The sequence below is a fragment of the Rana temporaria genome, chromosome 5, assembly GCF_905171775.1.
Source record: "Rana temporaria chromosome 5, aRanTem1.1, whole genome shotgun sequence".
Lineage (NCBI taxonomy): Eukaryota > Metazoa > Chordata > Amphibia > Anura > Ranidae > Rana > Rana temporaria.
The window spans coordinates 266,357,266-266,383,173 of NC_053493.1; the positions used below are offsets into that span (position 1 = coordinate 266,357,266).

Sequence of the window (25,908 nt, forward strand, 5' to 3'; positions counted from 1 at the left end):
ATCTTACATGAAAATCAAGTCATTTGAATTTTATTGAAGTTGCGGAAACAACCAGTTTTGTAGCAAGTCCAGACAGGAAAATCCTATCACAGTTTCAAAAAAGAAAGGTCCATAACTTTGTTTACAGAAATGGCACAAAACACATCCAGCTTCGATGTGTTTCTTTCGTTTTCCACAACTATGCAAACATTTTCATTCCCCCAAATTCTTACATTATATTGATTAACCTTACCAGAGAGATGAAACGTTGATTCTCCAACAAAATTAGTTGTTTGGAAAAATTGTTCTCTTTCATATACTGCAGAATTGCAGAGCAAAATTCGAACCTTTTGTTATGGTCATCAGGATGCAATGCCTGTAGTAACTGCAACTTGCACAGCTTCATATGCAAATGGTTTTTAAGAATACGCCATACAGGTGTGTGGCATTGAATGGGACTTCAGGGTGAGCTTTTGATTTTCAAACCTTCCTTTATCCCAGGGATGCTTTTGAAGAGCGAGGGCCACTTAAGTGACTTGGTAACCGGTCGTGGGCCACAATGAGTGGATCGGGCAAATGACAGGTCTGTGTCCACTCTGCATATTGAGAGCAGATACAGCCCACTCTACTCTATGGGCCCTTCGATCCAATCCACCCTGGATCCTCTTCTTTTTTTTTGGGAGGTAGGTGATGCACCTGCTGATCAGTTTGAAAACTGCCCAGTAACCACCGCAGAACAGATATGCCCATATTTGGTATCACTCCACCTGTGACAGGAGCCGGTGCTATACAGGAAGCATCGGCTTATGCGTCTCTGCCTCGCAACCACTTGCTTTCTCTACTGCCGGCTTCATTCACAACACAGGTCGTGGGCCACATGAGAGGGCTCCACAGGGCCATTGGTTTGGCACCCCTGCTCTATCCAGTGATGTACAAAATATGTGTCTATCCAACACAGTTTGTTTGAAATAAAAAGTAAAAATTTGTTCCATCTTTTTGAATAATACTGTAAATGGAATGGATAGCTAAAAAGAGCACTTTCACTATATAGTTTTTGGTAATTCTAAAGGAGAATATCAGATTTTGATGTTTGGACCTCCTAATTATCATAAAAACAATAGGCACTCATTGCCAGATTTGAGATTAAAAGGAGTTCCAGCAGCTACTTCAGGTTGTGACATATTTTCTGGTAATGATTTACATTACACTGCAAATCTGTGCATTATTTCCACTTTGTTTCTCTTGTTCCAAAAATGCATTCCAGTCAGGTGGTGTTATGGGCAGCTTGATCTGAAAATGGTTCCAGAATCTAGAAGAGATTGGCATCAGTGGTGTTAATGCAGAAACCTCATTATATATTATAAAAAATATTACACATTCAGACAAACCTTGCAGGTGCTCACAAAAATACCTATAGTACATGCAATAGGTGTATATATAGTGTTTATGTCTATATTTCTATAGTATGGAGACACATTTCAAAGAACCTACCAAGGGACACACAGCCTGCAACTCCAGCCCAGAGGAACAGATTGTTCATGCAGCTCCAGCCCAGAGGAACAGACTGTCCATGCTAAAGAAGGACACCCTGCAACAGCTCAAGGACTGAATGCCACTGCGACACACCTGCATCCAAGATTGATTGATCGCTCAGGGGAGGACCGCTGACTGTGTACAGGATTTGGAGAGGGGGCTTTGCCCAGGAACCTTTAATGCTTTTCATAGAATACCACATCCAAATATTGTCCACAGAGCTCCTACATTGACAGTGAAGATAATAAAACGCAAAGCTTTGCATCCAAGACATTACCGCGGTTGCTCTTAAAGGGGACACACCACGGGTATTGTGTATTAGAGGTATCGTAGGCCGGCCTGGGGTTCCCCTTTAGCCACAGCATCCCACACACCAAAAGTTATTGGGGAGTCTATTTAATCTGTACATATTGTTACCTATTGCTTTTGTTGTTTGCATAGTGTTCCTGACGGTTTTTTACAAGAAGAACTGTGTTGTGTATTCCTGCTGAGTTATTCTATTAATCACATTGCTAGGTGTGCCAGAGGGGCTGGGACAGTTCATTGGGGTTGAAAGGCAGAGTAACGGACTGAACAAACAAAAGCAGCTCCCTCGGGGGTTTGCTGAAAAAGCAAAGGAATGCCAGACATTATTCCCTGGATGCATAGACCCCTAAACTCCAGTACAGCATTCTGACCCATCCAGCTGCAGCATATTTCAGCCTGTCACAGACTTCGGCACGCTGCAGGCAGTAGGGATAAACGCTGTACCTGTACCTCCCAGATGCACTACAACACCAGGATTGAACAAAGAGGAACTATACACCTGAATCCGCGTACACACGGTCGGAATTTCTGACAACAAATGTTCGATGTGAGCTTGTTGTTGGAAAATCTGACCTTGTGTATGCTCCATTGGACATTTGCTGTCGGAATTTCCGACAACAAATGTTTGAGAGCTGGTTCTCAATTTTTCCGACAACAAAAGTTTTTGTCGGAAATTCCGATCGTCTGTAGCCAATTCCGATGCACAAAAATCCTATATCAATTTGACGCATACTCGGAATCATTGAACTTCATTTTTCTAAGCTCGTCGTAGTGTTGTACATGACCGCGTTCTTGACATTCGAAATCTCTGACAACATTTGTGTGACCGTGTGTATGCAAGACAAGTTTGAGCGAACAATCCGTCGGAAAAAAAATCAGTGCAAGGGGCCTTATGTATTTTTGTCATTTTCAGTTTGTGTTTTGTTTGATTGTGTACAAGTCCTACAAATTTAGCAATACAGTACGTGGATAAATGTACAAATATTTGTAAAAGAGAAATCAGAAACATACTGGTGATGGTAGATATCTGGGTCCCTCTGAAGTCGTGTTTGAAATCCAATGTATAAATCATCCCAGAGTAGGCCATTTTTCACAACATGTCTCATGACGGTAGCTCTACTTCTTATCTGTCATAACATAAAACATAAATGTTTTAAATACGGCTTTGAAAATGTTCTTGGAAAAATCAGAAAGTAGTCTAAAATCTGCAGAAATACTGAATATCAGATGATTTGGTTCAAAATCCTGGATCAATTAGTGTTGAATTTCCAACAAAAGACACCTGAACATGAATTATTGTTACCATTACCCCACAGGGGTGTAAACAGACTGTAGAAAGACACATGACTAGGGTAGCTAAGAGCTAACCATACCACTTACTTGTGAACTACCACACACCCCCTTTACCTTTAATAAGAAACCACACTTTTGGGGTAAAATGGCCGAGCCCGGCCTATTAATAACAACCAAATATTAAATTAACAAAAAATAACATTTTTAATAACCAAAAACAGACCTAATGCTTTTGAGGTCCTTGACGGTACTGATCTAACCATACCCTTTTCTTGTGTCAGAGGCACCAGCTAGCTGGGTAGCCACCCCAGTCGCTAGTTATAGACTCAGGGCCTAAAACCCGGCTGACCTCTGCCACCCAGGGTCCTTAATGCTCTCCATTCACTACCCAGTGAATCGTTCCCACTCAAGGATACCATACCTGAGATGAACCAAATTATACCGCTGCAAAGGACCCCAAACTTACGCACATAAGCACACAAACCTAACCAAATATTACGGGCGGGAGGGAGGGATGTTCTTCCCTGGTTATCTCACTAAACTGCTAGGGCCCCACCCCCATTACCCAGTTAATATCTCCCTGGCTACCCCCCCCCAGCCTCCTAACCTACCAATAAGAAAGCCACTATTCAAATACTAATAGCTGCCTAACCCTTTGTTTGCCTGGCTACCCTTAACACCCTGTCATGTGCCCCCCTCTACTGACTCCGTTCCTGCTCAGCTACTGGGCTTTCTTTTTACTGCATGCCAGAGGTGCAGAACTGATCCATGACGCTCGGAAAACACTGACAATATTATATGACTCCTCCTAAAAAGTTGACCAAAGGTGACTGGGTACATATTTTTGTTTTTTTACTATATATAGTCAGGGCTAAGAAATGTTTTTTCTAAATATATGTATTGATATTATCATATTTATTTAAATTTTGGTAAATAAAACTATTGCACATGAATATTATATATTTTCACAGACAGCCAGCAAACAGAGCTCCTGGCTCCCTTTCACATATTTTTTCTGTTTTCTCTTTACCACTTTTTTTAAAAAAAAGCCTGTTGTATATAAAGCTCAATACCTCAAGCTGCAATTTGCACACCTAATTGATTAAACAATTTTCCACAATCCTGCACTCCTGGGGAGATGAAACCCAATGTAATCTGCTGTTGGATCAAACGAATCAAAAAAAAAATTCTCCTAGGCGCCAAACTGACTTAACCCCCTCAAAATGGTAGCCAGTGATTATGCGTGAAAGTGAATAAAGTGCCATGCTCAATATAGAGTATATTATCTAAAAAAAAAAAAAAAAAAACAGTGCACCATACTTAATTTCTTTGTGTCTAAAGCAATTTGTAAACAAATTTTTGAATTTCCATACGTTAACCAGTGTCCATCTATTATCTGCAAAAGCAAAGTCCATACAATATCAAAAAGTCCCAAATCTAAACAATTATCAAATTATACTTTTTGTATTCCTTCACCGTGCTTTGTTACTCATAGATGTGAACTACAATTCACCTCCGTGCTCACACTCAAAAGCAGATATACTCACCTGACCAATTGATTCCTTAAAGTGATTGTAAAGGCTTGTTATTTTTCCTATAAAAATAATAAACATATTATTCTTAGCAGCTCTGTTGCAGTGGATTTGCACAGAGCAGCCCGGATCCTCCTCTACTCAGGTCCCTCTTCTGTGATCCTGCCCCCCAGCTTGCTATGGGGGCACCCAAGCCAAGTCACAGCTCCCTGTGTCCATTCAGACACAGAGCCCCGACCCTGTCCCGCCCCCTCTCTCCCCCCTGATTGGCTAGCTGGCTTTGATTGATAGCAGCAGGAGCCAATGGAGGCAATGGCTCAGGAAGCCAATGAGCCAATGGCTCAGGAAGTAAAATCTCCAAAGGCTATGACACTCGTGGACATCGCTGGACAGAGAGGGACCTCAGGTAAGTGTTAGGGGGGCTGCTGTACACAGGTTTTTTTATCGTAATGCATATTCTATGCATTAATGCATTACGATAAAAAAACACCTGCCTTTACAACCCCTACAACCACTTCAGCCCTGGAAGGATTTGACCCCTTCCTGACCAGGCCATTTTTTTGCTATACGGCACTGCGTCATTTTAACTGACAATTGCGTGGTCGTGCGATGTTGTACTCAAACAAAATTTATGTCCCTTTTTCCCCACAAATAGAGCTTTCTTTTGGTGTTATTTGATTACCTCTGCAGTTTTTATTTTAATGGCCTATAAACAAAAAAAGAGCGACAGTTTAAAAAACAAAAACACAATATTTTGTACTTTTTGCTATAATAAATATCCTAAAAAAATTACGAATTTCTTCATCAGTTTAGGCCGATATGCATTCTACATATTTTTAGTATAAAAACCCCCCGCAATAAACGTATATTAATTGGGTTGCGCAAATGTTATAGCGTCTACAAAATAGTAATTTATTATTATTTATTATTATTATTATTTTTATTTTTTACTAGCAATGTTGGTGATTTGCGATTTTTATCGGGGCTGCGACGGACACTTTTGACACTTTTTTGGGACCAGCAACACTTATACACCGATAAGAACTAAAAATAACCACTGATTACTGTATAAATGTCACTGGCAGGCAAAGGGTTAACACTAGGGGGCGATCAAGGGGTTAACTGTGTTCCCTAGGTGTGTTCTAACTGTGGCTGGCTAGAGGAGGAGAGAGATTGTGTGTTCCTACTTAGTAGGAACACACGATCTGTCTCCTCTGCCCTGACAGAATTGGGATTTGTGTGTTTACAAGTTAAAAGGTAAAAGTGGCAATAAAAAAAATAAAACAAACGACAGCAGCAATCATCATTACCTGATAAATTATGTCTTATCCAATCATAAGGGACAAAAATAAAAAAGTCCAATGATGAAAACAATGAAGAAGAAAGTTCATATAAAAAATGTGATATATATAAAAAAATGTGATCTAGCAAATAATGTGATCAGTTCGGTGAGAAATCAAATTCAAAAACAGCTATCCAAAAAAATAAAAGAAAATCTGGATCAGAGTATAAACCACGGACATGGATCACAACTTCCTGGTATTACTGACCCTTACCAGATAGGACGATCCAAATGGATCAAGCCAAGCAAGTAGCCATACACCTGGGCTGCACAGGGAATCGGAATCTTGAAGCGATCCTCCCAAAGGTCCTCCAGCAGAGTATCCAGGAAAAAACAAATGAACTAAAATAGTGTGATACTGTATGGAGCACTTGCATGTATCATCCCCCAGTGACTGGCAAACGAACAGTGTGACACATACAAACCACCTACACCACTGTACACACTGATCCTTACCAGAGCCCTGGAAATAACAATCGCAAACAGCATATGTAGTATGTGCAGCAGATGAAGGCTTTCCACAGAGCGATCCTCAGACAAGCAATCAAGCGATACACGAGCCAGTTCTTATAAAAGCGTCTTTTGCATTCATCACTGATGTGCTCTGCAAATATGGTCTTCAGACTTTGCAAGCCTTGAGGGGTCTCCACGTATCCCACAATGCCAACCACAACCAGTGGGGGCGTCTCAATGATGGTTACCGCTTCCACTCCTTCCCGCTTGGAAATCTCAGACCCCAGATATTAATAGGCTCCAAGGTGGTCTTTTCTTTATCCGTCAGTGGGTGTTACCTCCTTTTTCCTTTTACAAGGTATCCTTAAATCCTCAAAGACAAGGGGCTCATCATGGTGTAGTATGTTAAAAATATATTTATTTAAAAAAGGTAAAAAATAACACTTACAATATAAAGTGCCTCTGACCGTCACTGAGTGTCTTTGGCAGTGTCAACCGTTAAAAGCCGCTGACCAGCATTTAAATGGCGTCCTAAGAGGTGTGCATGCCCCGCTTTTCTCCGCATGTGTTGCTACAAGGGGTCCTTGCGTGCTAATGTGCTTCACCCTCTATGTGTGTGTCCAGGCAGCCTCTACGCGTTTCGCTATTTGCGTCGTCAGGAGAGCCTTGGCATTGTGGTATACGTGGAGACCCCTCAAGGCTTGCGAAGTCTGAAGACCATATTTGCAGAGCACATCAGTGATGAATGCAAAAGACGCTTTTATAAGAACTGGCTCGTGTATCGCTTGATTGCTTGTCTGAGGATCAGTGGTGTCTCCAGCTTTCATATTTAGGGGGGGCACATGGGGGGACAGGGAAAAAAGTAGGGGGGCCAACTATAAAATGCAATTTTATATATATACAGTATATATATATAAAATCTCCTGGGGCCCTTTACTACGATCCCACAACGGGCCCTTTTACATGTTCTGTCATGAGCTCCCTTCCTACTATACTGGGGCCCCCCAGGGTGGCAGAAAACAAGAGATATATGTCACCAGCACACCAAGAAAATATAAGGGTCCAAAGCAGTGGGAGAACTTTCAGGGTTGCAAAGGTTGTCTTGCCACCGGGGCCTGGTGTTCTGCCACTGTGGGGTTCCCCAGCTGTCATGTCCCTGCTATTTACAGCGCTGGTCTGGCGTCTGTCTCCTTGGCAGGGGCGGCAGTCTATTAGGACCTAGTGCTGGTGACATTATGGGTGCATGCAGGGGAAGGCTGGCACTATTGGTTATAGAGAGCTGAGCCCCCAGCTGGTCACCTAGCAGCAGTAATGCTGTATAACCTTCTCTGTTGACATGCTGATCGGGATGTGATCCAGGTGATGCTCCCAGTCAGATCTAATAAACACAATATTTAATAGCATCAAGAGTACAACCACATATATATATATATATATATATATATATATATAATCAAACGTATGTTCCGCAGCCATGTGGGCTCTATGCCTTTAAAGTGTGGGCTTTGATCAATAAAATCACTGATATTTATGACTAGGATTTGACTGGGAGCATCACCTGGATTGCATCACAATCAGCATGTCAGAGAAGCGCCACTGCTGCTAAGCAACCTGCAGGGAGCTCAACTGTCTACAACCAATAGAGATGGGCTTGGGTGTGTTTGAAATCCCACATGCCCGATCCCGCCAGGAAGCCGACACTCCACAGCGCTAATCACAGGCAGTGAGACCTTTCCTGATCTGTGCAGTTGCGGACCGGGAAATGTCTCACTGCCTGTGATTAGCGCTGTGCAGTGTGGGCTTCCTGGCAGGCTCTGGCATGTGGAATTTTGAACATGCCCAGCCCATCTCTAACAACAAATTGTGCTGGCCCTCCTGTACATCAGCCCCATAAAGTAACCAGCTCTGGGTTCCAATGTCCTGCCGCCGCTGCCATGGAGACAGAGACCAGCGCTGTGAATAGCCGGGACAGGACAGTAACTCTGGTTGTTCCAGCACTGGTCCACACTGGGACGATTCCCCCATCCACCTATAATGTGTAGATGGGGGAATTGGATCATTTCTTTTTTTTTATTATTCAACCTAATAGTTGAATGAAAAAAGTGATCAATGTATGGGCTGCCTAAGAGCTAAGACCAGCCATAGACCGTTTAAATCTCAGCTGGTTCAGCAGGAACTGGCTGAGATTTGAACCATTAATGAGCAGATTCTCTTATGATTATCACCAGTGGTTGCTGTATAGAATACAATTGCTGGGCAGGAGGGATATTCCCGTCAGGACTGTTTGTGTTGATGGGGGAATCATGCAAGTTTCTTTCCTGCAATCTGTGGATGTAGGAAAAAAATTTGCATTGTATATTACCTGCCTAACTGAAAGTGAAAGTGTAACAGAATGGCCCGTGACACCCAGAGACTTTTGAAGGATGGGGTTTACTCCTGTGCCAGCGTCACTATGCCCTTTTGGGCATAGGGTGACTGAGAAATGATAATTATAAATTACATGAGATGGGACATTACTGATAATTCATGTATTGCAGGATATCTTGAAATATTACAAGTTGTTAAAGTCTGACTCCGACAGGTCAATAGAGTGTTTTCATTCAATGGGGGGACACATGCTTTTGAGGTGTTAATTGAGTCTGCTCCTAGACATTCCTTTGTGTGATGCTAATACTGTTTTGTGTCCATTGTGCTAATTAGGTCTGCTCCTAAGACCTGTTCATTGTGTATGCTAATGACACTGTTAAGATGTGGAATGTGACTTGTCAAGCTGTAGTAATTAACCCCTCTAAATGCGGAGCCAGACCATCTGGGTAATAAGTAGTAATTAACTCATCGGAATGTTATTATCTAAAAGAATGTGTATGAAGCCCCCCATTGTGTGATGTGTGGGTGGAGTGTGTCTTTGTCCCTGTGATTAACTGTAACATGCTTGTACTGTATATAACAAAGCTAAGTTACCATTAAAGGATTGATTCATTCATTTCGGAGCCAGTACCAGAGCTTGTTTTGTCTCGTTTATTCTGGGAAATGAAATGGGTCGTGTCTGATGTCTGTCGGACTGTCGGATAACCTGTCGTGGGGCGATGGATTGGAATATCGTAAACGGTGGTGACCGTTACAGAAAGTAAATTGTGAATGTCTTGAAAGAACAGGAGAGGTGGAGGGAGACAGATGGGGGAGAGAAGGGATAGAGATAATGCAGTTCAGTGATTACAGTGTACTGCAGTCTGCAGTGCACACACATACCCACGGTCCAGGCTAGAATCTCAGGCATCATTCACACACATGCTGCTGATTTTCATATTTCCTGAACACACATCCCCTCTCTTCAGATACAGCACACCGAGATAGTGTGGGCGGGAATGAAAGGAGAAGGAGGAGGAGCTTTATTCCTCCCTGCTCGTATGTGAGGAGAGTGGGGGGGGGGTGGCTAGACTCGCTGGGCTGTAAAAGAGTGTCATAGACTGACACTTGGCTCAGCTTGCAGTCACCACTCTCGGAATTTACAGGCTGGTTCTCCTGTCCTAAGGACGGGAGAAATCAGTCTGTTTTTTCAGTAACTGAGATGAAGGCTTGGGCCCCCCTCCCCCACAGTGCTCATGGAGTCCTTTCTGCAACTTGCTCTTCTCCGTGCCAATGAGGATGCAGGGGAAGGAGCAGATCGGGCGGCTGTGGTTGTGTGAACGCTCGCATTATGCAGTGTCAGCGAGCAGAGGGAGGGGGAGGAATGCCCCGCAGAGCTGACTGGGGACGCTCTCCCTCTCAGGAGAGACTGTTACTCCAGCGGCGGCCCGAAAAAAAAAAAAAAAAAAAAGCAAAAAAAAAATAAAAATTTTTTTTGGGGGGGGGGGGCACATGGTGGGGCACAGCATAATGTTGGGGGGGGTCAGGGCCCCCTCTGGCCCCCCCTAGAGACGCCTCTGCTGAGGATCGCTCTGTGGAAAGCCTTCATCTGCTGCACACACTACATATGCTGTTTGCGATTGTTATTTCCAGGGCTCTGGTAAGGATCAGTGTGTACTGTGGTGGTGGTGGTTTGTATGTGTCACACTGTTCGTTTGCCAGTCACTGGGGGATGATACATGCACGTGCTCCATACAGTATCACACTATTTTAGTTCATTTGTTTTTCCCTGGATACTCTGCTGGAGGACCTTTGGGAGGATCGCTTCAAGATTCCGATTCCCTGTGCAGCCCAGGTGTATGGCTACTTGCTTGGCTTGATCCATTTGGATCGTCCTATCTGGTAAGGGTCAGTAATACCAGGAAGTTGTGATCCATGTCCGTGGTTTATCCTCTGATCCAGATTTTCTTTTATTTTTTTGGATAGCTGTTTTTGAATTTGATTTCTCACCGAACTGATCACATTATTTGCTATATCACATTTTTTTATATATATCACATTTTTTATATGAACTTTCTTCTTCATTGTTTTCATCATTGGACTTTTTTATATTTATTTTTGTCCCTTATGATTGGATAAGACATAATTTATCACACATTTTTTAGCGCGACTCCACCTCTTTCTATGTTAATTTTTGTTTGTATAAAAATTTTGAGTTTGCAGCTGTATATTGCACTAGATAAGCACACTTTTTTTCCCTTTTGAAATCATCATTACCTACACACCTGGTATTTAATGCATACAAATGAAAAAATCTGTGTTGCGCTATCAAATTATATACCAATTAATATAAATGCATATCAAAAAGTGAATCATTAGTTAAGATTTAAGTTCAATAAAAAACGCATAACTAGTAAAAAAAGGCATCAAATACATATAATGCTGTGAATAAATATTATAAAAATGAAAACAATTCATAAATGAGTCCCACAAGAAAAAAGTGCAACAAAGCCCTCCACATAAAAAAGTGCCTTCAATGAGGAAGAAAAAGGCAGCACAGGATCATATATAAAAGATTTTTCAAATCACCTCTGTGCGCCAAACCACCTGTGACACTAAAAACAGCTTATGAGAAAGTCAGACCTCTAATTATACAAGGTCTAACAATGCTTATAAGGAAAGATCCTAGGAATGCATGGATGAGAAATGAACCACCATTCCCACAGCAGATCATATTAAAGTAATCCATTGATCAAACATAAGGCAAACATTGCATGAAAGATAAAGGAAAATCTCTCATGGTGTAGCATTAAAAACCCCTATTTATTATGAACTATAGTATCTTATGCCACGTACACACGATAATTTTTCAGCATGAAAAAAAACATTGTTTTTCAGCATGTCCAAAAAATAAAGGGCCAGATTCACGTAGAATCGCGGCAGCGTAACGTATCCTAGATACGTTACACCGCCGCAATTTTTCATCGCAAGTGCCTGATTCACCAAGCACTTGCGATGAAAACTACGCCCGCGCCTCCGGCGCAAGGCGGGCCAATTCAAATGGTCGTGTGCCATTTAAATTAGGCGCGCTCCCGTGCCGGACCTACTGCGCATGCTCCGTTTCCTAACTCCCGCCATGCTTTGCGCGCCGTGACGTAATTTTTTTGAACGGCGACGAGCGTAGCGTACTTCCGTATTCCCGGACGGCTTACGCAAACGACGTTAAATTTTGAATTTCGACGCGGGAACGACGGCCATACTTTAGACAGCAATACACTTGCTGACTAAAGTTAGGGCACCAAAAAAACGACTAACTGTGCGACGGGAAACTAGACTAGCGGCAATGTAGCGAACGCGAAAAACCGTCGTGGATCCGCCGTAACTCCTAATTTGCATACCCGACGCTGGTTTACAACGCGAACTCCCCCCAGCGGCGGCCACGGTACTGCATCCTAAGATCCGACAGTGTAAAACAATTACACCTGTCGGATCTTATGGATATCTATGCGTAACTGATTCTATGAATCAGTCACATAGATAGAAACAGAGATACGACGGCGTATCAGGAGAAACGCCGCCGTATCTCATTTGTGAATCTGGCACAAAGTTTTCCCAACTTCATCATTAAAACGACGTTGCCTACACACCATCGTTTTTAAAAAATGATCTTGCAAAGCGCGGTGACGTACAACACGTACGACGGCACTATAAAGGGGAAGTTCCAATCGCCTTTGGGCTGCTTTAGCTGATTCCGTGTTAGTGAAAGACGTTTTTTTCAAAATTTCCTGTTGATTTTTGTTTAAAAAAATAAATAAATAAACCCAATTTTGATTAAATACCACCAAAAGAAAGCTCTAGCTGTGTTAAAAAAAAACTATACAAATTTCTTATGGGTACAGCGTTGCATGACCGTGCAATTGTCATTCAAATTGTGACAGCGCTGAAAGCTGAAAATTGGTCTGGGCAGGAAGGGGTTAAAGTGCCCGGTATTTAAGTGACATTTCTCTCTGCTGCGTTCTTTTCCTGTCAGAATGAGTCATTTCTGGCAGTTTTTCTGGACAGCGCTGCAGCGCTCAGCCTGTGACTAGCTGAGCTTGTTCTCCATACTGTGTAAAAGGGGGAGGGTTGCTCCCCTTCTGCTATAAGTGCTCAGAGCTGTCTTTCAGGTCCCTGCCCACTGCTCCTCAATCTAAGAAGAAATCCTTTCCTCTTTGACTTTTCAGATTGATATACAGAAAAAATGGCTGCAGATACAGATACAACTCATGCAGGAGGATTCATTTTATCTCTGTGTATAATCTCAGCCCTCAAAATTTACACTCGCCTCTCGCATTTTGCGAGTAAATTTTGAGGGCTGGCGAGTGTCTGTCTGGCTGCTTTTTGGGAGCAGGGGGGGCGAGCGAGGAGAGAAGAGGAGGAGCCGCCGCCGCGGCGTTCAAACTGCAGGAAACATTACAGCTTTCAATTCAATAGCTGTGTGTTCCCCGCAGCGCGCGTCTTATACAGCCCCCCCTCCGGGAAACTGATAGGCAGATCACCCATCACAGTCTTTCAAAGTTTCCCGGACAAGAGGGGAGGGGCTGTATAAGATGCGCGCAGCGGGGAACGCACACAGCTATTGAATTGAAAGCTGTAATGTTCCCCGAGAACCATTCTGCGGCGGCTCCTCTTCTCCTACCCAACACAGGTAGGATGTGGGGTAAGAACTCTGGCTAATATGTGCGGCGGTGGGGGGAAGAGCTCTGGCTAATATGTGAGGTGGGGGGGAGAACTCTGGCTAATATGTGTGTGGGGGGGGAAGAACTCTGGCTAATATGTGTGTGGGGGGGGGGGGGGGAAGAACTCTGGCTAATATGTGTGTGGGGGGGGGGGGGAGAACTCTGGCTAATATGTGTGTGTGGGGGGGAGAACTCTGGCTAATATGTGTGGGGGGGGGGAAGAACTCTGGCTAATATGTGTGTGTGGGGGAGAACTCTGGCTAATATGTGTGTGGGGGGAAGAACTCTGGCTAATATGTGTGTGGGGGGGGGGGGAAGAACTCTGGCTAATATGTGTGTGGGGGGGGGGGAGAACTCTGGCTAATATGTGTGTGGTGGGGGGGGAGAACTCTGGCTAATATGTGTGTGGGGGGGGGGGGAAGAACTCTGGCTAATATGTGTGTGGGGGGGGGGGAGAACTCTGGCTAATATGTGTGTGTGGGGGGGAGAACTCTGGCTAATATGTGTGTGGGGGGGGGGGAAGAACTCTGGCTAATATGTGTGTGTGGGGGGGGGGGAAGAACTCTGGCTAATATGTGTGTGTGTGGGGGGGGGAAGAACTCTGGCTAATATGTGTGTGTGGGGGGGGGGGAAGAACTCTGGCTAATATGTGCGGGGGGGGGGGGGGGAGAACTCTGGCTAATATGTGCGGTGGGGGGGGGGGGGTAGAACTCTGGCTAATATGTGTGTGGGGGTGGGGGGAAGAACTCTGGCTAATATGTGTGTGGGGGTGGGGGGAAGAACTCTGGCTAATATGTGCGGTGGTGGGGGGGGAGAGCTCTGGCTAATATTAGCCAGAGTTCTCCCCCCCCCCCACACACATATTAGCCAGAGCTCTCCCCCCCCACCACCGCACATATTAGCCAGAGTTCTTCCCCCCACCCCCACACACATATTAGCCAGAGTTCTTCCCCCCACCCCCACACACATATTAGCCAGAGTTCTACCCCCCCACCACCACACATATTAGCCAGAGTTCTTCCCCCCCCCACACACATATGTGTGGTGGTGGGGGGGTAGAACTCTGGCTAATATGTGTGTGTGGGGGGGAAGAACTCTGGCTAATATGTGTGTGTGTGTGTGTGTGGGGGGGGGGGGGGAGGAAGAACTCTGGCTAATATGTGTGGGGGGGGGGGTAGAACTCTGGCTAATATGTGTGTTAGGGTGGGGGGGGGAAAGAACTTTGGCTAGTATGTGTGTGTGTGTGGGGGAGAACTCTGGCTAATATGTGTATGGGGGGAGGGAGAACTCTGGCTAATATGTGTGGGGGGGGGAGAACTCTGGCTAATATGTGTGTGTGTGTGGGGGGGAGAACTCTGGCTAATATGTGTGTGTGTGTTATCTCTGGCTAATATATGTGGGGGGGGGGGACTCTGGCTAATATGTGTGTGGGGGGGACTCTGGCTAATATGTGTGGGGGGGAGAACTCTGGCTGCAATATGTGTGGGAGGGGGACTCTGGCTGCAATATGTGTGGGAGGGGGACTCTGGCTGCAATATGTGTGGGGGGGGGGGACTCTGGCTGCAATATGTGTGGGGGGGACGGACTCTGGCTGCAATATGTGTGGGGGGGACGGACTCTGGCTGCAATATGTGTGGGGGGGACGGACTCTGGCTGCAATATGTGTGGGGGGGGACTCTGGCTGCAATATGTGTGGGGGGGGGGGACTCTGGTTGCAATATGTGGGGGGGGGACTCTGGCTGCAATATGTGTGGGGGGGACTCTGGCTGCAATATGTGTGGGGGGGGGGCTCTGGCTGCAATATGTGTGGGGGGGGGGGACTCTGGCTGCAATGTGGGTGAGGGGGGACTCTGGCTGGAAAATGAGGACATTTTGCTGCATTGGTAGACATGGGCAGGCTGCATTTTTGGGCACGGATTAAGTTGTTGTTAATATTTATTACTTAATTCTGCATAAAACATTTAAGTGTAATTTGTGAGATTTATGAGGGCGTGTATAGGGGCGGGATTATGGGTAGTACATGGTTGGGGTTGGGCAACTGGTGGCGAGTATGCCTTGAGGCCTGGCTAGTAGCTCAGGACTTGAAATTTTGAGCCCTGTATAATCTAATGCTGGTCACTTCACTCGGTATATGTCAGGGTTTACAACCACTTTAACCACCCCATAGCAGTTTTACTGCTACAGGGTAGCCACGCTGCGTAGGATCACATATATATTTACGTGATCCAGCACGTCTGAGTATCAGGCGCTAGTGCGCGCTGGCGGTGGCTCGCTCCAGCTGTGATATTACACAGTGGGAGCTGATTAACGGGTCCCGCAAACCCGATGTCCACAGGCACCTGCTGATCATTCGGTATACAGACAGAATGGCAATGTAAACAAGGCAGATTACCATTCCGTCAGTGCAGAAGGCATGGATCCTTTGGTTCTGTAAAGCAGAAACACCAATCCATGCCCTCCACTAGTAAAAGTACCTCCCCCACTACATTGAAACATTAGCTAGGCACACAGTTAACCCTTTGATCGCCCCTGATGTTAACCCCTTCTCTGCCAGAGTCATTAGTACAGTGACAGTGCATATTTTTTTAGCACTGATCACTGTCATAATGTCACCGGTCCCCCAAAAAAGTCAAAAGTGACGGTTAGGTGTCCAATTAGTCCGACGCAATATCGCAGTCCTGCTATAAGACACTGATTACCATTACTAGTAAAAAGAAGAAATATGTTATAGTTTGTAAATTATATAACTTTTGCGCAAACCAATCAATTTATTGGGATTATTGGGATTTTTTGTGTAGCAGAATACATATTGGCCCAAATTGATAAAGAAATTCGATTAATTCTTTTTAATTATTGAATATATTTTATAGAAGAAACAAAATTGTTGGTCGTTCTTTGTTTATAGCGCAAAAAAATAAATGCAGAGGTGATCAAATACCACCAAAAGAAAGCTCTATTTCTGGGAAAAAAGGACATAAATGTTATTTTGGGTACAGTGTCATAGGACCGCGTAATTGTCAAAGTAACGCAGTAGTGTTCGGAAATAATGGCCTGGTCAGGAAAGGGGGTAAAGTTTCCGGAGGTCACGTGGTTAACTGAGGAGGCCTTACATTTTTCATTAAACATTGTGTACAGTAGGTTTCATTTAAGATATGATTGAAGAGACAGAACTAAAGGCTTACTTCTTCATAAGGATGATCACGGTTTGGTCTTTTAGTAGGAAAAGAAAGGTCTGAGAAATCTACCAAGTAGTTGTAGCCCCGAGGCAAGTCAACAAAGTCCTCATCAGTTTCAATCATCTACAAAAAAATAAAAATATGACATTATAATACATGAACAACTTGACCTAATGTGTCTTTCTAGCACATGTTTATAACAGGTGAGAAAAACAGATGGTGTATTCATAGTAAAGGTCCAAGAACACATTTGGGTGATAAACAAGGCCAGAACATCCAATGTTTTTGTTTATCCAGGAAGATTCAGGACACAGGCTTCTCTTAGGGCCCCTTTTCACACTGTTCTGTAGCAAAATCACGGTAAAACCACATATGCGTTTTACTGCGATTTTGCTGCATTTCAGATTGTGTTCCTGTGAGTTCTGGTGCGTTTTGGGTTGCCTACACCTGTGAAAAATTAACATGTGACTCAAAAAACGGACCAAACGCAAATCGCGGTGTGTTTTTACCTAAATTTTACAGCGATTTCCATTCATTTTAATGGGAAGCAACGTTTTTGAAAGATGCAGGACTTTTCAAAATGCACCGCACTCACAGCGCAGTGGTGTGAGAAGTCCCGGAGGAAAACATTTTTCTTGCAAGATAAAAACGCAGGAAAACCGTATCAGTGTGAATGGGCCTTAGTACTCCTCTTCCTATTGCACAGCACTTTCTCTTGAGAACTATACATTTGTTTTGCAAAAGGAGATCCTAACTGATTAGCTAGTGCTTTATGTTTGATAGTTAGTGGAGTCTTTATCCCAAATAAGGGGCCGCAGACCCCTCCAATCTTGAAATGCTTACTCCCCTTAGGGCAGGGGTGCCCAACCAGCGGACCGGGGGCCATATGTGGCCCGCGGAGCACTCTGATGTGGCCTACGACCTCCTGCTTTGGGATAGCAGGTTCGCAAGCGCAGATCGCAGGTTGCTGACCCGTGTGAAAGCAGCCTTAGGCCCATTTCACATGATTGGTTCAACCCACACAGACCCTCCATTCATCTCTATGGAACAGCAGATGTAAACAGACTTGTGTCCATTTGCACCCACCTACCTCCAATCCAATCCACTAAAAAAAAAAAAACAGAAGGGGATCTGTCCCCTTCCATCTGATTGGATCGGATGGGAGGGCCCACAGAGTAGAGTGGGATGTGTCTGTGTCCGCTCTGCATATACAGAGCGGACACAGATTCTGTCTTCTGTCCGCTCCACTTATTGTGGCCCGTGAACAGTTACCAAGTTGGTTATGTGGACCTCGCTCTTCAAAAGGTTGGGCTCCCCTGCCTTAGGGGGACAGAACAGAGTCCTCTGACCTCAGCCATAGAAGTGATGATCGGCTTTGACTGTTGACCAAGTACTCTATATGAATGTGTCATCTCCAGATGAAATAAGCATAGTATTCCCTGTAACAGGGCCTTATATGTTAACATAACAGAGCCTGATTGGCCCCTAATGCTGGCCCTCCCTTTCCTAGCCTGAGATACAGTATATTGTGCAGCAGATTATAAATGCTGAAACCAACTCAAAGTCAGCCTAATGCAATAGCTGAGTTAAAAAAAAATTATAATATATATATATATATATATATATATATATATATATATATATACACACACACACACACACACACACACACACACACACACACACACACACACACACACCCCGGTATATAAAATAAATGCTGCATTGTTTTTTATTTCTATGCAGAATTCAGCTTTAAGAAATAATAGTGATAATACGGACTTAATAAAAGTCATTGTACTTACCCTGACAACCAAGTTATAGTCTTTGAACCCAGCCCAGACGAAATATTCTTTAATCCAAGATGGATAGTTAAAGATCTCATCAGTAAACGAAATAGACATGGCATCCAGGTATGTATCAAAGTCCCAAGAATCTTTGAAGATTTTGGTACCTTCTGGTGGATCAACAATGGCCTCTCTATTCAATGAAAAAGCAGAACTTTATTTAACAAAATGCATGAATATACAGACATAAAACAAGTGCCTGGTCCTTATTTTACAAACGTATAAATTACTAGAAGTATTTTTCTGAACAACGTTTTAAAACAAGAACATGAAATAAAAAAAGTCTGCTGGTGGAAGAGGTCCCATAAGCCTACCAGGTTTTTTAATGTACAATTTGATATGTAGGATTTTAGTGTACAGCAGTTAGTGGTGTACTTTGCACTAGCTTTGTGGTCATTTATTGGGAATTTCACATTTTTTTATTTATTTTTTTCAGAAAAAGGAATTCTAAAGTTTTTTTTTCAGGTTTCAATGTCAAATACGGTGTGATTATACATGGGGGATATTAAAAAAAAAATTGCTGTGGGAATGTCTTAGAATTCACAAAGCCATCATGAATCGACCAACTGTAATGTGCCTAATACGCGTATTTCCTATAATTGTTAGCACCATCTAGCGGTTTTGATGTGGTATTTTCCTGATTGTGACCACTAGACTGAGCTTACAAATAATAGGAAATATACTGGTCTTTGGCAGAGCACGCTTACCATCCAGCAAATAAGGACACCACTCACTGCTAAGTATGATTGAGGAGGAGAAATGCTTCCCAGGCCCAAGGTAGAAAAGTACAGTATCATTACATCTTTATGCACAGAAGAACCAAATATAGGAACCAAAAATAATTGAATTTTCAATAATTTCACTCAGCTTCCCATAGCCCCTTTAAGCCCCGTACACACACCTGGGTTTCCCATTGGGAAAACTGCGGGCAGAACTTTTGACCGGGAATCCTGGCCGTGTGTATGCTTCCTCGCAATTTTCCTGACAGGAAAACTGCCGGGAATCCCGGCAGGAAAATAGAGAACCTGCTCTCTATTTTCCCACCGGGATTCCCGGCGTTTTTAAACCCGGCAGTTTTCCTATGGGGAAACACTGCGAGGGAGTATACACACGGCCGAGATTCCCGGCCAAAGCTCTCCATGCAGTTTTCCCGGAGGGAAACCCGGCCGTGTGTACACGGGGAAACTTACCGAGCAGGTTATCGGATTTCCCCTCGGTTTTCTCAGCGGACTTTTTACTGCAGAGAAAAACGAGCGTGTGTACAGGGCTTTAATCCCAACCAGTCAAAATTAGTCTGCTAAAGTATTTGGATACCATTAGGTGGATTATTTGCAAATAGAAATACTGACATAATAATTTTCAGAACTTTTTTCTTGAGCCTAATTACACCTTTGTGGGTCAAAAAACTCTTGTTTACTATATTATTCAATAAAGATAAGGCAAATATTGCATTTTCATTACCTGTCACTTGGGTCCTTTAATACCCTGCCAACGTCCATCACTGCTCCTGGCTTTGGAGTCCAGGTAATAACATTTGACATTTTAGTTATCAGCTGATTCAATGTTGCAGCATCATTTTTAATGTTTGTCTCCTTAATATACCTGCAATGAAAATAAATCACATTGATGGATGACAGGAAAGCAGGGTTGTGAATATATATATATTTATACAATATAATATACTAAAATAAAGAAGAGAAAATCTGTTACTTCACTTTTGAAAATACAGGTGATACTCGAAAAATTTGAATATCGTGCAAAAGTTAATTTATTTCACGTATGCAACTTAAAATGTGAAACTAATATACGAGATAAATGTAACAGATAAAATATTTGCGCTGTAGGGTGTGTGACAGAAAGTGAAAATAAATAATGAAATTACAAAGTGACTGGTGGGGGTAATACTGCTGTGACAATAAAGAAAAAATCCTTAATAGGACACGGCACTCAGAAAAAGTCCAGATCTAGCACAATCCTGCCGTGTATTGGTGTATTTCATCAAAAGTGGATCCAATCGCCAACAGTGTAGGTATTGTGTAAATAATAATACAAAAACACACTCTTAAGTGAGAAACAAAGAAAATAGTTCTGGAAAATATATATATATATATATATATATATCCCCTGATGAAGTCACGTGTTGTGACGATACGCGTCGGGATTGGCAGGCAGGACACACTCCAGCATCTGACGAACAGACACACGAGTTCGCCACTCGTAGGATTGTTGCAGAGTTCCTGAGTTTTAAATGTGAGTTTTTATTTTGTTTTTAAATAAACCTTTTGTACCGCTGATCGGGCTATACTATGGGTGTTTGTTCACTTCTCCCCCATGTATAATCACGCCATCTGAGCGCTCCATCTGAGGCATCGAGAGAGGGAATAGGAGCCGCTGCAAGCCCATATCAGCTGAGGTATTTCCACACACCGCGAACCATTGGGGAGACTAAAACAGCTAGCCTACTACTCCAGAGACCTAGCAGGAGAAAGGATAGAGGGACTAACGAGCTCGGCGCTCGTGGATACGAGCCTGAGATCTCTCACTTACATGTGAGTGCATTCCCACTCGCCAAGACCCCAGCTACCAGCCCCCTCTGACGTTATTTCACCATCAGCTTTTTGTTTTCTTTTTGCTTTGTTTTCTCATGTAATACACCGGACGGAGACCTGTATGTGTTACCTAACTGTGGACTATACCTACCAGGACCAGGTTGATCTAAACACAGTGTGTTTAATTTGAGGTGAGCAGCTGGGTCCACCAGAGGTGTATACATGTGATCTTGGTGTTGGCTCAACTACTCTATCTCACCCATACTCCGGATCCAAGGGTCTTATATATATATATTTTTTCCAGAACTATTTTCTTTGTTTCTCACTTAAGAGTGTGTTTTTGTATTATTATTTACACAATACCTACACTGTTGGCGATCGGATCCACTTTTGATGAAATACACCAATACACGGCAGGATTGTGCTAGATCTGGACTTTTTCTGAGTGCCGTGTCCTATTAAGGATTTTTTCTTTATTGTCACAGCAGTATTACCCCCACCAGTCACTTTGTAATTTCATTATTTATTTTCACTTTCTGTCACACACCCTACAGCGCAAATATTTTATCTGTTACATTTGCTTCACCTTAGTCTATCGAGGTAGACCTTTATATTTGCAGCAGTATTTCTAGTTTGCCCTTTGTCCCCCTTTCCTTCACTTTTTAGACAGCGCAGGAGTTCACTTTATCCTTATCCCTAATATACGAGATAGACTCATTACATGCAAAGCAAGATAGTTTAGTCCATGATTTGTCATAATTGTGATGATTATGGCTTACAGCTCATGAAAACCCCAAATCCACAATCTCAGAAAATTTGAATATTACATGCAATCGATAAAACAAGGATTGTACATAGAACGATATCGAACCTCTGAAACGTATAAGCATCCATATGTACTCAGTACTTGATTTTGGCCCCTTTTGCAGCAATTACTGCCTTAATGCGGTGTGGCATATAAGCTATCAGCCTGTGGCACTGCTGAGGTGTTATGGAAGACCAAGATGCTTCAATAGCGGCCTTCAGCTCTTCTGCATTGTTCGGTCTCATGTCTCTCATCTTTCCCTTGTGTTCTGTTATATTGTGAGGATAGGACCCTGTGCTGGGTGAGAAATGGCTGTTTTATGCCAGATTCTGTAGAGAAACACACGTTAATGGGTCAGCTGTGGTTTGGGCTTTTTAAGGCTGATCTAAACAGCATTCAGGGCCCCACCCCACAGCCAGGAGGTCTGTGCTAAGGAGTCAGGTGACTCCCAAAAGCTCTGTGAGAGAAGACAGAGTGGATGCATCTCTGCAGGAGGCAGAGGTGATTACTGTTGGAGCAGCAAGAGATAAGCTAGGTGTGTGCTTAGCTGCAGCAGGACTTAAGCTAGACGTGTGCTTATGTCTAAGAAGCTGGTAGTTCTGAGGAGCAGAACTTGGGGCCTAAGCTAAAGGCCTGAACAGCCGGATGGCAAATGTGAAAGCCGGGAGGCTGAATTGTTGATGTATTTCCAAGATACAGGAATGATGAAAACCCCCTGCGAGGGCTACTTTTGTTTTCTTTGAACTTTACTTTTAAATAAAAGTGGGCTACTAGCCCTTAAAAGCTCAGTATTGGATTGGCGTCTCACTGAAAAACGCATCTACCCTTGGAGTCTGATCCCCCAATCTCACTATATATATATATATATATATATATATATATATATATATATATATATATATATATATATATATATATATATATATATATATATATATATATATATATATATATTACACACAGTGATGAAAATAAGTATTTGAACACCCTGCTATTTTGCAAGTTCTCCCACTTGGAAATCATGGAGGGGTCTGAAATTGTTATCGTAGGTGCATGTCCACTGTGAGAGACATAATCAAAAAAAAAAAATCCAGAAATCACAATGTATGATTTTTTTAACTATTTATTTGTATGATACAGCTGCAAATAAGTATTTGAACACCTGAGAAAATCAATGTTAATATTTGGTACAGTAGCCTTTGTTTGCAATTACAGAGGTCAAACGTTTCTTGTAGTTTTTCACCAGGTTTGCACACACTGGAGGAGGGATTTTGGCCCACTCCTCCACACAGATCTTCTCTAGATCAGTCAGGTTTCTGGGCTGTCGCTGAGAAACACGGAGTTTGAGCTCCCTCCAAAGATTCTCTATTGGGTTTAGGTCTGGAGACTGGCTAGGCCACGCCAGAACCTTTATATGCTTCTTACAGAGCCACTCCTTGGTTATCCTGGCTGTGTGCTTCGGGTCATTGTCATGTTGGAAGACCCAGCCTCGACCCATCTTCAAAGCTCTAACTGAGGGAAGGAGGTTGTTGCCCAAAATCTCGCAATACATGGCCCCGGTCATCCTCTCCTTAATACAGTGCAGTCGCCCTGTCCCATGTGCAGAAAAACACCCCCAAAGCATGATGCTACCACCCCCATGCTTCACAGTAGGGATGGTGTTCTTGGGATGGTACTCATCATTCTTCTTCCTCCAAACACGGTTAGTGGAATTATGACCAAAAAGTTCTATTTTGGTCTCATCTGACCACATGACTTTCTCCCATGACTCCTCTGGATCATCCAAATGGTCATTGGCAAACTTAAGACGGGCCTTGACATGTGCTGGTTTAAGCAGGGGAACCTTCCGTGCCATGCATGATTTCAAACCATGACGTCTTAGGCCCCGTACACACGACCAAACATGTATGCTGAAACTGGTCCGCGGGCCAGTTTCAGCATACATGTTTGGTCGTGTGTAGGCGCGAGCGGGCCGAATTCCAGCAAACATTTGCCCGCCGGGCCTTTTCCCAGCGGGCAAATATTTGTGGACGTGTTTTAAAACCATCCGCTGGAATCCTGCCCGCTCGGACATGTACGGTCGTCAGTACAGACCTACCGTACATGTCCAGGCGCCCGCCGTCCCTCGCATGCGTCGAATGACTTTGACGCATGCGTGGAAGCCTTTAAATGGCAGGCCCGCCCACGTCTCCGCGTCATCGTCGCGGCGACGACGCGGACACGCCCCGCGTATTGTTTACGCGCGGACTTCTGTACGATGGTGTGTACAACCATCGTACAGAAGCCCTCTGGCAGACATGTACGGTGAAAACGGTCCGACGGACCGCTTTCACCGTACATGTTTGTTCGTGAGTACAGTAACCTTGGAAACGGTGGTCCCAGCTCTTTTCAGGTCATTGACCAGCTCCTCCTGTGTAGTCCTGGGCTGATTTCTCACCTTTCTTAGGATCATTGAGACCCCACGAGGTGAGATTTTGCATGGAGCCCCAGTCCGAGGGAGATTGACAGTCATGTTTAGCTTCTTCCATTTTCTAATGATTGCTCCAACAGTGGACCTTTTTTCACCAAGCTGCTTGGCAATTTCCCCGTAGCCCTTTCCAGCCTTGTGGAGGTGTACAATTGTGTCTCTAGTGTCTTTGGACAGCTCTTTGTACTTGGCCATGTTAGTAGTTCGATTCTTACTGATTGTATGGGGTGGACAGGTGTCTTTATGCAGCTAATGACCTCAAACAGGTGCATCTAATTTAGGATAATAAATGGAGTGGAGGTGGACATTTTAAAGGCAGACTAACAGGTCTTTGAGGGACAGAATTCTAGCTGATAGACAGGTGTTCAAATACTTATTTGCAGCTGTATCATACAAATAAATAGTTAAAAAATCATAAATTGTGATTTCTGGAATTTTTTTTTTGATTATGTCTCTCACAGTGGACATGCACCTACAATGACAATTTCAGACCCCTCCATGATTTCCAAGTGGGAGAACTTGCAAAATAGCAGGGTGTTCAAATACTTATTTTCCTCACTGTATATATATATATATATATATATATATATATATATATATATATATATATATAAAGAATTAGAGGCCAGATCCACAAAAACCCGGCGCAACGTAACTTTTTCTATTTAAGTTAAGTTGCCCGATCCACAAAGCACTTACCTAGAAATTTTCGGCTGTGTAACTTAAATCCGGCCGGCGCAAGGCGTTCCTATTCAAATGGGGCGAGTCCCATTTAAATTAGGCGCGCTCCCACGCCGGCCGTACTGCGCATGCTCCCGACGTAATTTTCCCGACGTGCTTTGCGCGGTTTTACGTTGCGCCGGGTTTTGAGAATCGCGACGGGCGTAAAAAAAAATACGAGTTGCGGCGGGAAAAAAAAAATTTGAAAAAAAAAAACGGTGACGCGGGGTAGAAGGGTCTACTTTTACAAGGCCTAAACAGTTTAGGCCTTGTAAAAGCAGCCCTAATATTGCGATTGCAAACTAATACTTACGGAGAAAAAACGAAGCGTAAAAGCTTTGTGGATCTCCGTAAGTGCTAATTTGCATACCCGAAGCGGCATTTCGACGAGAAATGCCCCCAGCGGCGGCCGAGGTACTGCATCCTAAGATCCGACAGTGTAAGTCCCTTACACATGTCGGATCTTCTCCCTATCTTTTGGAAACTGATTCTGTGGATCAGTTCCAAAGATAGAAACAGGGATACGACGGCGTATCAGTAGATACGCCGTCGTATCCCTTTTGTGGATCTGGCCCTAGGACTCTTGTACAAAACTCTAAAAAGGGCCATTTAGGGTCTATTGAGCTTAACACTCTGCCGAGACTGAGAGGTGGATTGTACAGCTGCGTACAGCCAGCCTGTACAAGTCTATGACAGGTCTCCTGAACCCATGGCTGTATGAGTATACAGTGGTACCTTGAATTACGAGTATAAATCGTTCCAGAAGAATGCTTGTAATCCAAAGCACTCGTATATCAAAGCAAGTTTCCCCATAGGAAATAATGGAAACTCAGATAATCCTT

At 43.6% G+C, this 25,908-nt stretch overlaps 1 protein-coding gene across 3 annotated transcripts in view; it reads right to left on the minus strand.

Annotated features, from left to right (window-relative positions):
- Positions 1-588: 588 nt before the first annotated feature.
- The window catches only part of LOC120940783 (cytidine monophosphate-N-acetylneuraminic acid hydroxylase-like), a 182,034-nt gene continuing 156,714 nt past the window's right edge, over positions 589-25,908 (minus strand). For all 3 annotated transcript variants that reach the window (XM_040353819.1, XM_040353820.1, XM_040353818.1), the window contains 5 exons: positions 19,987-20,127; positions 18,484-18,658; positions 16,685-16,801; positions 2,830-2,945; positions 589-1,288 (listed from right to left, as the gene is read on the minus strand). In XM_040353819.1, the coding sequence (XP_040209753.1) occupies positions 1,177-1,288; positions 2,830-2,945; positions 16,685-16,801; positions 18,484-18,658; positions 19,987-20,127 (661 nt within the window). In that variant the 3' untranslated portion in view covers positions 589-1,176. The remainder of the gene's footprint in view (positions 1,289-2,829; positions 2,946-16,684; positions 16,802-18,483; positions 18,659-19,986; positions 20,128-25,908) is intronic.